This window comes from Lepidothrix coronata, unplaced genomic scaffold (genome assembly GCF_001604755.1).
Source record: "Lepidothrix coronata isolate B3197 unplaced genomic scaffold, Lepidothrix_coronata-1.0 Scaffold237, whole genome shotgun sequence".
In the NCBI taxonomy this organism is placed as follows: domain Eukaryota; kingdom Metazoa; phylum Chordata; class Aves; order Passeriformes; family Pipridae; genus Lepidothrix; species Lepidothrix coronata.
The window spans coordinates 628,235-643,396 of record NW_016690417.1 but is presented as its reverse complement, the minus strand read 5'-3'; the positions used below and the strand labels follow the sequence as shown (position 1 = coordinate 643,396).

The 15,162-nt window shown below is 47.3% G+C and overlaps 1 protein-coding gene across 1 annotated transcript in view; it reads left to right on the top strand.

The window, feature by feature from the left end:
- The window catches only part of EXD3 (exonuclease 3'-5' domain containing 3), a 293,521-nt gene that overhangs the window by 146,037 nt on the left and 132,322 nt on the right, over nucleotides 1–15,162 (top strand). The window contains exons 14-19 of the mRNA XM_017834638.1: nucleotides 200–309; nucleotides 1,403–1,613; nucleotides 2,716–2,882; nucleotides 5,238–5,408; nucleotides 12,185–12,238; nucleotides 14,278–14,409. Of these exons, the coding sequence (XP_017690127.1) occupies nucleotides 200–309; nucleotides 1,403–1,613; nucleotides 2,716–2,882; nucleotides 5,238–5,408; nucleotides 12,185–12,238; nucleotides 14,278–14,409 (845 nt within the window). The remainder of the gene's footprint in view (nucleotides 1–199; nucleotides 310–1,402; nucleotides 1,614–2,715; nucleotides 2,883–5,237; nucleotides 5,409–12,184; nucleotides 12,239–14,277; nucleotides 14,410–15,162) is intronic.

The following is a 15,162-nucleotide window of genomic DNA, read 5'->3' as shown; positions in this document are numbered from 1 at the left end:
TTCTCTCCCTGGATCTGCAGGAGTGTCTCTTGGGAAGAGGAGAGATGGGAGCCAGTCTTTTTCCCTGTTTGAACAGTCTTTCCACCAGTGTTTGTGTATCTTTTGTCAGCATTTTGACTCTGAAGTAGAAGAAGCTGCAGTGCTTTAGCCATGACCTGAGTTTTCTTACCTGTGTGATTTGGGCTGTTTTTGTCTCCAGGTTATGGGATGTCTGGAGACCTCAGCAGCCTTGCAGCCACATGTTCTGCTCTGAAAGACATAGAGAAGCAACTGCATGGTGTGGTGGATCTACTCACAGTGGACAAACAAGTAAGGATGAACACATCGAGATGTGGGAAGTTGTGTCTCCTGTGTGTACTGGTGGATAACTGTACTGAATCCATAGCACTGTCTGTTTGTATCCTGGATTGGCAGGGATGCAGCTACATGTGTAAACAGACCATTTCCTGTAGTGTGTTTGATGTGTTGGGATTCTGTAAAGGAAGACAGAAGCATTTTGTTTTCATCAGCTAAAAGGTTAAAGCTTGCAATACTGACAGCTTTTTCACAGCCTTCATAAAAGCTCCATTCAGCCAGGGCAAGGTTTCTGAGCACAAGTTGAACTTAATACTAAGTTCTTGTAGGAAATCTGCTATCCCAGGACCATGCAGTATTGAAGCAGATATGATGGAGTTAATGATTTGTGCAGAACTCTAATGTTCCTTGGAGGGCTGCTGGTGGGTTCAGCACAGGAATTTCTGGTCAGCTGAAGCACAGCTGTCCCTGGATTTTCACACAGGAGCTTTTAGCAGTCTGCAGAAGTGTTGAGCACAACCATTTTAATGGGTAAAATGTACAGAGTGTGTTTAAGGCTGTGGGTTGGAGTGAAGCAGATCTTTGGGACTGATAGCTTAACCTGGGAATGCTGCAGGGGCTGACATACCTGCCAACAGCTATTGCCTCAGTTTAACCTGAGAAATGGCAGCTTCAGAAAGGGCTGCTGCCCAGAGTGGCACAGAAATGCCTTTTCTCATTGGGACAAGGAGCAGAAAGATGCTGAACTGCCACTGCTGGTCTTTTATTGAGTGGGTGCCTAGCAGCCTCCAGCACAGCTGAGCACCCAGAGCTCTCTGAGGAGCCCCAGTCCCAGCCCTGCAGCTCTGGTACAATGCTGTACAACAATGCCCTTTTTTTTCTTCCTTGGCTATGAAACAGATTTCTCTCTAGCAAGTGTGTTTGTTAAACAAATAACCTGACGCCGTTTATATCTAATGCCATCCCAGCCCTTGTCTGAGACAACGGGGTTCAATATGCCAGGCAGGAGATGGACGTGATAGAGTTGTGCCTGGCCCCACCCGCTGGAACACGAGGTGGTGGAGAAGCTGTTTTATAACCAGGTGTTTTCTATCTTTGTTTCCATCAGCTGCAGAAGGGCTGCAGTGAGTGGAGGAAGGACGGCCGGAAGGTTGATGGACTGTCCCCGGAGCACAGCCACGAGGAGAGAGGGGTCAGGCAGCAGGAGAAGGGACTCAGCCTCCTGGTGCACCATGTGCTGGGGAAACCTCTGGATAAAACAGAGCAGCTGTCAAACTGGGAGAAACGGCCTCTCCGGGAGGAGCAGATCCTCTATGCAGGTCTGGTCCCTGCTCAGTGACACGGAGCTACAGGTGTCCAGGACAGGTTGTGTTTGGCTGTTCTGTCACCAGGAAGGTCATTAAGTAGCAAAGGAAGAGAATGGCTTTGCAGATTAGTTCCTGTTCAGAGGAGTCAGCACATGTTTTGTTTGTCCTTTTGCGGACATGGCTTTAATGGTTGAAGTTTAAACTGTCCAATGATTCATTATTTCCCTTATGAAGGAATTCCTGTGCTTTGCAGATTTTGTCTGATGAAACATCACCTCAGTGGAAACTCTTCTCAGTAACTGAAAGGAAGAAAGTCCACTTCCTTCTGCCTCATTTCACAGCCTTCCTGGGAAACAAATGCTGTGTTCATTTGTCACAGTGAAGCGCTTGTTAGAGTCGGGTTAGAAATGGGCAGACGTGGTGTCAGAAACTGCAGCACAGAATCAGGACTGTGGAGGGACCAGTGGAGTTTATTGCTGATTATCCCAGAGTCAGAAGTCTGGGTCTAAATCTTTTCCTGGGGCATCAAAGGACAGTCTTTGCTGAAGCAAACCAGCCCTTTGTTAAATTCAACTATCCTTGAAGCTGACACAGTTCCCACAAAAGTTAATCACTAGGACTTGTCAAACTGGCTGGGAGACTCTGGCAGTTCCCGTTGCAGGGAGCAGAGCCACACAACAATGCATATGGGCAGGTGATTGCAAACAGCTCAGTTAATGCCTTTTCAGATATTGCATCTAGTGGGGAAGTTCCCTTCCCATTGAGAGATGTGGTGAGGAACCCTGGGCAGGCTCAGGGACAATGATGAGGAGCAGGGGCTGGCTGGAGCTATCAGGTGGTGGTTGGAACAGCCACACTACAGTTTGCATTGTGTTAGAGTGGAGAGGGCAGAGCCTGTCACCTTTGGAGATCCTGCCTTGACCCTCTGTGACTGTGTTCAGTTATGAGGCTTCGTGAATCAGTCACAGAGCACAGGGTAGGACGTGAGTGAGTTGGAGCTTCACATGTTGTTCACAGTGGCTTTTACAAAGGTGGAGGCTCTCCCTGGCATCAGGAAAGCCTCTGGTTTACTTCTGAATGGAACCAGGTGAGGCTCATATCCCCTTCCTTTCAGCCTCCGACGCGTACTGTTTGCTGGAGATCTACGAGAGGCTCTGCAGGGACCCAGAGAGCTTTGGGCTGAGCTCAGACCTGATGGAGAGTCTGGTGGGAAAACGGAGCATAAAACCCAGGGCAAAGAAGCAGCTGAATAAACAAGAAGCACTGTCACCTTCTGGACAGGTTTGTAAACATCTTCAAAGAGCTGCTTGTTGCTCAAGACCCCTGTAAATCATACCCTGCTCGTTCTCAGTCATACCATGAGCTATGCACGGCGGGCCCATTTGCAGCCTGTTCTCAGGACTATTGCAGCAAACGTCCTCCTCATCCCTCCCTCCCTGGAATGATGTGCTTTTTCCTTGGCCTGCTTGAGTTCACCTTTCCCTGCTCTTTGAGGTTCTTTTGTCTTTGCACAGTGTTGGTGCAGATCTGTGTGCAGAGTCCAGTGAACCTTGCTGCTGGAAATCTCCTTCCACATTTCCTCGGTGCTGTGGGCTTGGATTCTGTGACCAAGGTGTTGCATCCAAGAGGTTTAAAATTCTGACCTTCTTACTTTTTCTTTTATTAAGCTTCCACACCTTAGTTTCACACTGGGAAAGTCTCCTTAGTTGTGTCTGGAGTACAAGTGTGCAAAGTTGAAAGCAAACGATCCATCAAAAATGCCTTCCTGCTGAAGATTTGTCTCTGCCTCCCTGCACAGCACCACAATCCAGGACTGGCCTCTCCCAGTAGACTGTGTTGTGGCAGAGCCTTAAAACTCCACTGGCCATAACTTGGAGCTGTATGACTCTGCTTAAGTATCTTAGAATATGACTGGTTCCTCTCAATAATAAAGTTTTACTTTTGAAATGGAACCATCCAGTGGTTTATGCACCTTTGGAAACCTCAGCAGAAACCCCATTTTGTTTGTTATCTGAGAAGACTCACTGTAACTGTGTATCCTTCTGAGGAGCTCCAAATGTGTGCTGAGTTCCTGAAGTCCATGCCACCTTCCATGGTTGGGCTGAGATGTTACTGACTGTATCCACCTTGTCAGGAGGGTGTAGAAGTGCAGCATCCCCTTAGTCCTCATCGGGCAGTAAAACATGGAGCTGCTCAGTACCTCCCTAATCACTCTGTTCATGGGAATGTTGTGTTACAGCAGAGCTGACTGGCTGCTGCAGAGATGGGAAAAGTGAGTACTTCAGGCTTGAATTACCTTGAATTACCGTGGGGGAACCCACGGGTCATCTTTGTGTTCTGTACAGTCAGATTCATGAACTGAGAGGCAGTTGGTAAAACCTGGACTGGGACGCCAAGAAAAGCAGACTTCTCCTGACTCTGCATCCTACAGGACTCCAGACTCTCTTTCCCAGTGTTTCCTGGTCCACTATCTGAAGTGGGGCTAATGACTCTGTTCTCCTTTATAAAGCTTTTTGCTCTCTGCTGGCATGAAACGTGAGAAAAAAGCTACATATGACAGTGCTGGCCACTGCATAAACACTGGTGAGGGCCAGCTGCTGCTCCTGCACATCTGTTTGAGCAGCAGCAGCAGCCAGGGTTAGTGTCTTCCAACTGCCTCGGCACTGAGGGGCAGCTCGATCCCTTGTCACAGCCCTCTGATGTCCCAGCTGCATCCACCAGGGTCCTGCAGGAGCTGGTGACAGCACAGTCTGCCCAGTGCTGCAGAGCCCTGAGGTCGTGGACCAGCTTCTGGGAGGTGCAGCCTCCCACCAGTGGAGCTCCTGGATCTGAGCTGGTTCCCAGGGTCAGCCCAAGTGGAGCTGCATGTTGTGCCACAGCATTCCCAGCCTTGAGCCAGCTCCTGCAGGGCTAATCTGCAGTGCTGACTCCCTGCATAGGTGCTGGCTGTGTCCTTCAGTCATCCCAGCTGATTCAAGTTCCTGGAGTCAAAAGCTGAACATTGGAAGTTCCTTAATAACTTCCCTTCTCCATGAATTTAGCTATTGTACTTCTGGGAGCCTCCAAGCGCTGAAGTCCTCCAAGTGCAGGAACTCCCCCAGCAGCAGATATTCGAAATAAAACAAACAGAATTTAGGCACTGCCTATTTTTAACCTTCCAAAGATAACAGAGCTGACGTGGTTGCTTTGTCTACCTGTTTCTCCCTCTGTCTGTGTGATCCCCTTCCCAAATCATAGCTTTGGCACATGTTTATTAGTTGCACACTAATTCCGTAGGGGAACAGCAGCCTTGACGATGTTTCTGTGACTTCATGAAGGTGGATGTCTGTGTAGAGCACTGAAGGCCAGGTTGGCATTTCTCCAGGGAAAGGCTGCAGCTCCCTGGATCGGGTGGCCAGCTGGCCAGCGAGACAATGACTAATTCAGAATTAGCCCCATCATGTGCTGCCTCCTACCCACATGGCAGTGGGCAGTGTGGAAAGAGGGAAGGAGGATCTAGAGGTGTTGCAGAGCGTGGTGTGATACAGGTGGAAGGAGACAGTTGGATTTGTTGCGGTGGGTTAATGCAGGGACATAAAACACGAAAGTACTGGAAATCAGCCTTCTGCTGTTTATGGGTCTCTTGCCTTTCTCTAGCAATGCCAAGGATCCCAGATGGAGACCTCCCATGCCCCCGCCTCTGTGTCCCCCAGGGAGTTCAGCGTGGTCTGTGACAACATGCTGCAGGGTCTCGGGCGCTACCTGCGCTGCCTGGGTGTGGATGTCCGGATGCTGGACAACGAGGATGACCACAGGAAAGCTGCTGAGGTGAGTCAGGCACACACATGTGCATGTTCACAGCTGCCACTGTGCTCCCTGGGGATGGCTGCTGCCTGCTCTGGAGCTGCACTGGCTGTCGCTCTGCCCAACAGGCAGTGGGTGCAGGAGCTGCCCTGCAGGCGCCTCCTCCTGTGCCTGTGCTGGGTCCCAGCTCTCTGGGTCAGTCTGAGAAGCTGTGCCACCTGGCAGCTGGTGACAGCTGGTCCCTGCAGTGATGTGTGGGCTTGGTTCTCTGCTTTCAGTAGAGAGGTGAGCAGAGACTGCTGTGATCTCACTCTTATTTATGTCTGTTTGTGTCATCGACAGCCAGAGCAGTTGAAGTCATGAGAAGAACACAAGCAGAGTGTAAAGATCATAGAATCACAGAATGGTTTGGGTTGGGAGGGACCTTAAAGATCATCTCATTCCAGCCCCCCAAAGATGTGACCAGGTGTCTTTGGGGAGGCTGTGTGTTTGCAACAAGACAAAAGTCACTGAAAGGAACCCAAAAATCACTTAGATTTCTAATGGATTCCAGTCTGGGCTTACAGGAAAGGTAATTGTTTGCCTTGTGTCCAGGTCCTTGTATCTAGTTGGGCAGAACCATAATCCAAAGATGGCTGTTCATTATGGAAGGGAAAATGTCCATAATCAGTGGTCATGTAATGTCCTGGCTGGCCACCACCTTGTGAGGTGACTCAAAGGTGATCAGCCACAACTTGCTCTGACATAATTGGAAGAGTCTCTAACATACATGGGGACAGTGAACATTGATTTGGGCTCCCATAAGAACTCTGATACTCTGCCTCCCAGAGGAGAGACGTGTGCTGCTTCATTTCAGACATATTTCTGCTATGCCAGAACTGGAGATATCCAGCCCACACAGTGTGTGCTACCAAATGTGCGCGAATCACCCGGCTTGGTGTGCAGGATGTTTCCTCTTCAGATGTCTGCTTGGCCTGAGTCCGGGGCAGGCTCTAACTTCTGCAGAAATAATTAATATCTCCTCCCTGCCAAACTTGCACAAGTCATTTAAACAAACTAGTTCTCACTGCTTCCCCCAGAGCCCCGTCTCCGCTTCTCATCCTGATACCTTATCGTGCCACGGACAGGATGTTTGACATTGCTTTCTCTATGGTGACCGGACAAACATCCTTTCACTATCAAAAGCCCTTGGAGTGTTACTGTATTGCAGAGCCTTTGATCTGGGCTTGGATAATCAAAGATAAAAATAGACTCCTCCCACCCTGCTTTATATCTGGCTTGTCCTGATTTAATCAAAGTTGAATGTTGACCACCCTACGCCCAAAAACTTGGAAATGGTATTGCAAAGGCCAGGAGGGGGTTTGAATCCAGGTCACTGAATACAAGACAGACAGTTTGGATGTTGCCCCAGCACAGTCTCAAACTAGTGTCACTAGGAATACATAAGTGTGTACAGAGTTAGTGTTTGTTCTTCATTAAAGTCTTTTTGCTCAAATGATTTATCAGTCATATTACACATCTCCTTGTGCCAAGAACTCCTGCATCACCTGGTGTTTGCTCCATATTGTTCTCATTCCTGTTGCTTGTTAAAGTGGCTTCAAGTATTGATAGGCAGGTAGGTCTGGTCCTTCACCCTCTGTTATTTGGATCAAGCTTAAAAGCCTGTGAACTTCATCAGCTGTGCTTGGGCAGCTCTGGAATTGATTTATGTTTTGTTTTAGACTAGTGCATGTGGCAGGAATTGGTTTGAGAACCCCCATTCCCAGGAGGTCCTTGTTCCATGGACATGAAGTCTGTGTCCTCTGTTCTGCTTTATGTTGTGCTGTTGTTATTGGCTAAGTGTTTTATCTTGGACATCAGTTGTCATGGCGAGTTTATTGTGCCAGATCTGCAATCTCAGATGTGCAGGCATGTGAGAGCAGGACCTCTGACAGCACAAGCCACTGGATGCCCCTTGATTGTGCATATGTAGTGGTGGCAGTGCTGGGCTAACAGCTGGACTCAATGATCTTAGAGGTCTTTCCCAACCTTAATGATTCTGTGATTCTATGGTTCTGTTTATCTCCTGTGAGATGCCACCAGCTTGCAGTCTGTGATTTAGTGGTGCTGTTTAATCAGGATTTGACTGGAGAAGCAACTGATTAAAGTTGCCTGTCATAAGCACAGACACAGAAAATCTTTAAAAATGGAAAAATAGGAGAAACTCATACTGAAAATGTCTGTGGTGAAATCTGTTCTTGTGTGAAAGGCAAAGAGCTCACAGGCCATCCTTACAGAAACATTTTAGCCTCTGTCCATGAGCACCACCCTCTTGGGGAAGGTGTCCTTTCCCAAGCCCTCTCATCCAGTGCTGTTTTTACCACTAACTTACCTGCTGTAGCACTTGCACACACATTTGGCACAGCAGGAATGCAGCTGGGGGATGAAATTTGTTCCAGATGTGCTGGATGAGCTCCTTTACCTGACATTAGCAGCGTGTACATTGAGAGATGGGATCCAGCACATGCTTTTCCTGACACATTCCTGCCTGGCAGCACTGCTCCGGTCCTGCACCTTGGGTAGGTCCTTCTGCAGGACTTTGGGCAGTGGCCCGGATTGGCCCAAGCCTGGCTCCCTGCTGTGTGGCCTCTCTGAAGAAGGGCTGTGTGCATCCAGCCATTCCTCCCCAGGACTCTGACTCCAGCCCAGGGTGATCCCTCAGGTAAAGAATGCAGAGATTCCATCTCTGTGATGCAGCACATTCGGGGTGTGCAGGTGCCATGTTTTGGTGAGCCACCCTTTGCCATTGCATGTATTTCATAAGCAACATGTTATTTCCAATTAATACAAGATTCTTTACTTAAATCATGTCCTGTGCCTGTAAGGGTTCCTACCCAGGTCTTCCATGCCCCATCCCTGGGAAACATTTCTGGTCAGGTTGGAGGGAGGCTCTGAGCAAACTGATCCAGTTGAAGGTGTCCCTGCTCACTGAAGGGGAGTTGAAATGAGGTGGCCTTTAAAAGATCCCTTCCAATCCAAATTATTTTATGATTCCAGATTGTCTTCTGCAAACTTCTCCTTTCAGAGAATCTTAAACCTATCTTTTGAATTTTCGAGATGGATAATTGGAAGAAGATAGGAAAGTTTCAGTGGGTGTTCCTCTTTTCTCTGCAGTTTTGTAGATCAGACAGATGCTTCTCGTACTGAACCTAAAGGATCACCTATCAGCCTGAAGTGACTACAGTAGATCCTGCAATGTACATCAGGAGTAGAGAAGAGGTTTTTAAGAAAATGTTGGTAGTCTCTTAGGTTTCTAATAAGAGACTCAGTGGAATCTCAAAGCTGCTTCAGCTGAGTTGAGGGTTGGTTTGTTTTATTTTTTTAATGGACTTTGCTCTTGGTCTTCAAAATCATCCTCATCTCTAAGAATACTTTGACGCTAAGGCAAACCTGGTACCTTTTGAAGTGTGATAATAACCAGAAGGCAGGTAAAACTGGCTTCCTGCAGCTCCCATGCTGTTGAAGGTTCCCTTACAAGGTTACACCTACCCCCCAAAACTCCAGGTGAACCAGCGAGTTGGAGAGGAGGGTCAGGCTGGATGATCTCAGGAGCCAGATAGAGCACTGCGCACCCAGATCTAAATTGCCCTGGACTGATTTGGAGCCAGGGAACACAAAGGGGACTTTAATACTGCAGTGAGCAGAGGTTCACATAATGGGGGAATCTAATCTCAGACAAGAGATTAGATTGTCTCCACTTTGAAAGCTTTTTCCATATTTTTGATGTAGATGACATTCTTCAGGTTTGCTGGTGTTTTTACTGCACAGACTGTCAGGGAGCTAAATTCACAGAGGGCAGATGAAGACCTGTGTTGCTTTTAAGATCAAGACTTGGCTTGTGATGTTTGGTCAGCAGGAGGAGGAGGTGTTTTGTTGGAGACCTTGATACCAACAAGTCTGCATTAAGAAACAAAACTGGGTGGATGGTTTTGGTGTGATACTTAAGGCCACATTACAAAACCATGCGATAACTCATGGTTATTGCATAGTTTTCAGGAATGCTGAAGAGAAGTTTAGGGTTGCAGTATCAGTGGGGCTGGACTGAGAGTGCTCAGAGCTGTTGAACTTTTGGTTTACTGTCTGTTTTAAAGGAGCCTGGGATAACCCTCCCTCGAGGGTTTGACTGAGTTTTGTGATCCAGTTCTCTGGTAGATCCTTGTCTGAGCGCTTTCCCACCACACATCCTGGGGCAGACACTTTCTGTCCACTCCCTCTTCATCTGAACTGGGACCTTGCTGGCCCAGGCTCAGGATCACTGCAAAGGGGTCACAGCTTTTCCTCGACTGCAATTTGCTTCTTAAAGAGCATGTGGCATTGCCCAACATGTGTCATGCACAGACTTGGCGAAGTTTAACTTACAAATCCAGAGCCTTGTGCTGCTGTTTCTTGAAACCTCTTTTGGCCTTACTTCAGGATCCTTCAGGTTGTCACAAATCATCCTGGTGCTGGGTTTGAAGCAAAGGGGCTCTCTGCCCTCTCTCTTCAGTCATTGCCTTTTCAGGTCTCTTTGACAGTAATTCCTTTGGGTTCATTCATCTCTGCAGGATGGAAGTTGGCTAAACAGGCAGGCACATTAAGGGCTAAACAGTAATACCAAGGGAGTGCTTTCTATCCAGGAGGTCTGAGCCTTTTTCAGAGGAAGTTGATGTTATCTTTGTAATAGATTGTGAAACTGAGGCCAATGCCCTCTCTGCAGCACTTGGGCTGGAGCACAGGTCCCTGACACCCACTCCAAAATGCTGCCCTGGGCCCTCCTTTCCTCTTGTTTGGATCGCTGACCACACATCTCTCGATGGTCCCAGCACTACCTTCCCTACTGCTTTTGGAGAAATAGAAGGAATTGTGCCTCTTTGGTCCCAGTCAGATGTGTGCTGTCACATGGCTTTTCTGGCTCTGCATGCTTCTCCCAGTCCCTGTTCCAGAGGCGGAAAAACATGCTCCAAGAGTTATTGCTTTTCTCCTTTTTATTTGATGTTCTTTGCCTGTCTCTGCAGAGCCGTTTAGATAAGGGGATTTATCAAGCTTGAACTAATTAACCCTGGATGCAGGAAGTCAGAATGGAGTGTTCCAGTTCTGAAATCCTCAGCCTTACCCTGAAGCACACTTGGGTCTGAAGGAGTTTCACTTCTCTTTTCCCTTGCTGGCAGATCACTGTGGTGAACTTCTGCTGTTGCCTTACCAGACTTCTCTCAATAATGTGCCATGAGGATGCTGTCTTGGCTGCTCTGTACCCAAACTGTGTGAAGCAGGATTGCATGGGGTGCCTCTGGATGGCATGGGGTGCCTCTGCCGCTCACCTTCAAGGTTCCTGTTCTTAAAGATTTTTTCCTGCATCGAGAGAGAGAGTTGATTTTGAAAGAAATCCAGTAATTCTACCTGTAGGAAGGTGCTTCAGAAGTTACCAATTGCTTTGTCAGTGCAGAATGGACAGCCAAAGAGTGACTTCACAAAAAAAGGAGGGAAGCAGCTACCTAAAAGATCAAGAAGGAAAAAAAGAAAAAATAACGTTGCTTAGCTGCCTGCATGGGACCTTCAGAGCCTTCTCCCCCTTGTTTCATGTTGCCATTGAACCAGTGGGTCTTAAAAAAATGTCTGTCCAAGGCAGAGTTTAAAAGTCATGGTTGGGTTTTCTGCTGTTCCCTGGCTATGCTTGGTGGTGTCATCTGTGTGGAAAGTGCAGCAGGACTTTGATCCCAAATGTGTCCTCCTGCCAAGGTTAGAGAGTGATCCAGAGAGAGCTGCTGAACTCTGAACCAGATGAGAGACCTCCACGACACACATATGGAATCAGTGAAAAACATGAGGGCTTCCAACAGAATCCAAACCAGAGAAGAAAGATAACCTCATGCCTACCTCAAAGCACTGATCTCTTGTCAACAGGATCAGAGCTGAGTCCTGGTTCACATGGGAATCCTTTGGAATCCTCCTGTCACCAATGGCCATGAAGCTCTTTCCCTCCTACAGGAGGGGGAGGGGGAGGGGGAGGGAGGGAGGAATGTCATTCAGTCATAAGGTCAGTCACACTTCCATCCTTGCAGCTCCAGATTTAGTGTCTCCTTTTGGCACCAACCCATTTGCAGTGTCTCTGGCTCTGTGGGAAGGTCAGCAGTGTGGGTGATGAGCCCCTTGGTAATTCAGTGCAGACCTTCCACTTGAAGGACCAGATCTCTGATAAAAGCTCGGGACTACAAGTTGGGATGTGATAAACTCTAAGGGAGATATTCCTCGAAGCCCAGAAAGGTGCATAATTTCTGTGTGTTGGGTTGCTGGGACAATAACACCCTCTTTCTTTTAGGAGCATTTTCTGTTAATGATATGGAGTTTGCAGATACATTTCGTGGTACATTTTTTTACTGTAATGACCTGCTTAGGCTAGTTTTTCCTTTCTCCCCTGTGTAGCAGAAGTGTTTGCTTCTTTGTAACCCAGACTGAGGAAATAGAAATAGTCTGGGCTAAGGGAAAAATATAAAAGATTGGTTTTGAATAGAATTGTTTCAAGGTGGGATGGTTCCCTGGGCCATCTGCAGTGCAGATGCAGCTTGTTTCAGCACATGAGAGACATGGCAGGGATTGGCAGGGAGGGGACATGAGCCATACCTTGAGCTGCTATGGCTCTCAAGAGCTCTCGGCCAGGTGTGGGCTGACACTGAAGAGAAACACTCAGGATCTCTAGTTCACCTTCTCTCTTGTGACTGCAAGTAAAGCTTGAACACAGTGTAACTTCAGCCCCTGTTCATTTGGATTTTTACTGTTTTTTCCAGATTGCCCGACAGGAAGGAAGAGTCATTTTAACCTCTGGACTCCCATATCAGACTGTAAGTGTTCCGAGCTGCTGCCGTGTTTCTGGCATTGTATCACTGCGTGGTCTGGGGTGTGCAGGGGAGAGAAGAGGAAAAGTCACATGTGAATGCAACAGCTGGCTTGGCTTTTTCATGTTTTCTGCACTAAAAGCTATGTTAAGGGTCTTGAGAGGTTTGCTGTGCTCAACTGCCAGAGCTTGGGGTGAAATATGCTTTTATACTTATTCTCAGTCCTGCATCAGTGGGGAGAGCAATTGCTCTCTGTCGGGGGCAGGTATGGAAGTCAAGCCAAGGAATCCAGAACAAAATGTTTCTGTTTGACCTCACTGGCAGGTGAAAGGCAGCTCCATTCCTGTGCTTTTTATCCCAGAGATTCTTGTTTACTGACTGGCTCCACACTGACAGTTTCAACACTTAAAGACATTTCTTCAGGCTTGGAAGGCAGAGATTGGAAGTCCCCGAGGATCCTGATGGAAACTGTAGAGGTTTTGTGTTCCTATAGATAAACAAAAAAGTCAAAGAAAACCCAACCTTACCCTCAACACCAGCTGTTCAGAGCCCTTCACAGACAGTGTTGGTGGGGATCTGCTGAACCTGCCAAGTCAGTGGTTGCAATGTTGTAATGACCTGCTCCAGGTAGCAATTTTTTACTGCTCAAAAATTCATTTGGAAGAGGGAAACTGTTCTGGATGAGCCAGAGTTCTGTTCACGTGAGCCAGAGTGCAGGACTTCTCTGTCACAAACTGTCAGTACAAAAACTCCCAGCTACTCAATCAGCCAGCTGGAGTATTTGCAGAATACGGGTTGATGATTTCCTATGTCATAGCTGAGTGTGGAAGAAAACTCCCCCCACGATGAGACATGGAGGCAAGTGCAGTTGTGCCACACTGCAGGTTCTTCATCCAGACTGTGGTTCCTTGAGCCTACAGCTGATGTTATAAGTAATTCAGCATCCAGCATAATCTTGTTTGGCAAAGCTTAAACTTCAGAGTTCTGTGTAGGAATTGTAGAAGGAAAATAACTATTTCCAGTGTACAGTACTGACCTGGGAAATGTCTGGGTGCCTTTGTTTCCTTGCCTTTGGATGTCCTCTGCAAGGACAGGATGGCTCTACCAGGCTCCTTTACTGGTGTGCAGCTATCCCACCTTGTGAGTACTCAGCATGGTCATAAAAATATGTCTGGAACTTCCCAGTGCTTGTTCCCAGATGCAGACTTCTCTTCTAAATGTGGAACAAACATTGAGGGACTGTCCACGTCAACTCCTTCAAATTTTTTGACCATAAGGGAACTTAAACATTCTGTGAAGCAGAAGGGTTGGAGGGGTCATTGGACACCATTTCCATCCTCGTGCTTTGGCACACTGATCTGGCCAGATTTCATCTGATAGCTGGGATTTAATTCAGTTTCCTCTTGCTACCCCTGTTAGCACCACTGCACCAACTTATAAACTGACAGGATTTGCCATCTTCTGTAGAATAGAATCATGGAATCATTAAGGTTGGAAAACACCTTTAAGATCATCAAGTCCAACTGTTAACCCAGCACCACCACCAAGGCCACCGCTAACCTATGTCCTCAAGTACCCCATCCACATGTTTTTTGAATCCCTCCAGGGATGGGGACTCCATCACTGTCCTGGGCAGCCTGTGCCAGGGCTGGACAACCTTTTCAGTGAAGAAACTTTCCCTAATATCCAACCTAAATATCCCCTGGCACAACTTGAGGTCGTTTCCTCTTGTTACCTGGGAGCAGAGCCTGACCCTGACCTGGATCCAACCTCCTGTCAAGGAGCTGTAGAGAGTGAGAAGGTTCCCCCTGAGCCTCCTTTTCTTCAAGCTAAATCATATTTCATGTTTATAAAATACTGCAGTGCTTCAGGAGTCAGAGCTACCGCAGCAGTGACTGACTGTTAAATTACCAACTGTGCTGGTTAGATCAAAATTCAGACTGTAAAGACATACTAACTCCAAACATTATTTGTAATTCAAACCAAACCAAGTGTATCAGGAAAATCCCCACATGTGCCTTACTGAGTGTCTTTTTGGTTTGAAGCTGCGGTCCCAGGTGGGAGAAGGAAGGTGTTTCTCTGTGAACTGCTCAGAAAAGGCAAAAGAACAGGCCCTGCAGGTTCTGAAGCACTTCAACATCCAGGTGTCTCTGAGCGATATCTTCAGCCGCTGCCAGGTAGGACGAGGCTGGTTTGAGTCCCGGGGCCCTCTCACTCGCTGTTCCCTGCACAGCAGGTGCTTCTTCGGTATTTTGGGCCTTGCACTCAGTGTGTTCCTGGTTCCCAAGAGTTCTGCTTCAACTTTGGCAGCCCCTTGCAAAGCCCTGAGGAGTTCTGAGTGCGCTCACGTCCCTCAGAGTGGTGATGGCTCAGTCATGGCAGCAGAGGCTCTGAATCTGCAGCTTTGCTAGAAACTCGTCTGTTCTTCTGATTTTTGGTACTTGGCATGTGTTTTGGCATCGACTGTCATGGTTATAGTCTCTTTGTTGCTGTGTTCTCTGTCTAGGACACATGCTGTTTTAATTATGAACTGCGTTTAATTACGTCTCTGTGATTCTGATAACACTTAATTACTTTAATAGGAGGATTTTTTCATAGGACTTCTTTTTCTTTCAGAAGCTATTAGGTTAATTCGTGTCCATGCTAGTTGATGACTCTAGATTGTGTTTGGCACTGTGTATCTGTGGATTGTTGTTAAGAATAAATTTTAATTGTGTTAGCTCAAATCACCATCTCTTCCAATTTCACTCTTATATTTGTTACAGCAACACGCTGAAACCTATCCCTCCAAAAACTGTAATATAAACCAACGGGCAGCTCCAACATCTCTCATCTTATCAGTGTTTAAAGAGAGAAAAAGAAGAAACTGGAAATTGGCTAGAAAAGGAGCTTTCTCTTAGGGATAAACAAGCCCTTGAGTCTGGCTCAAT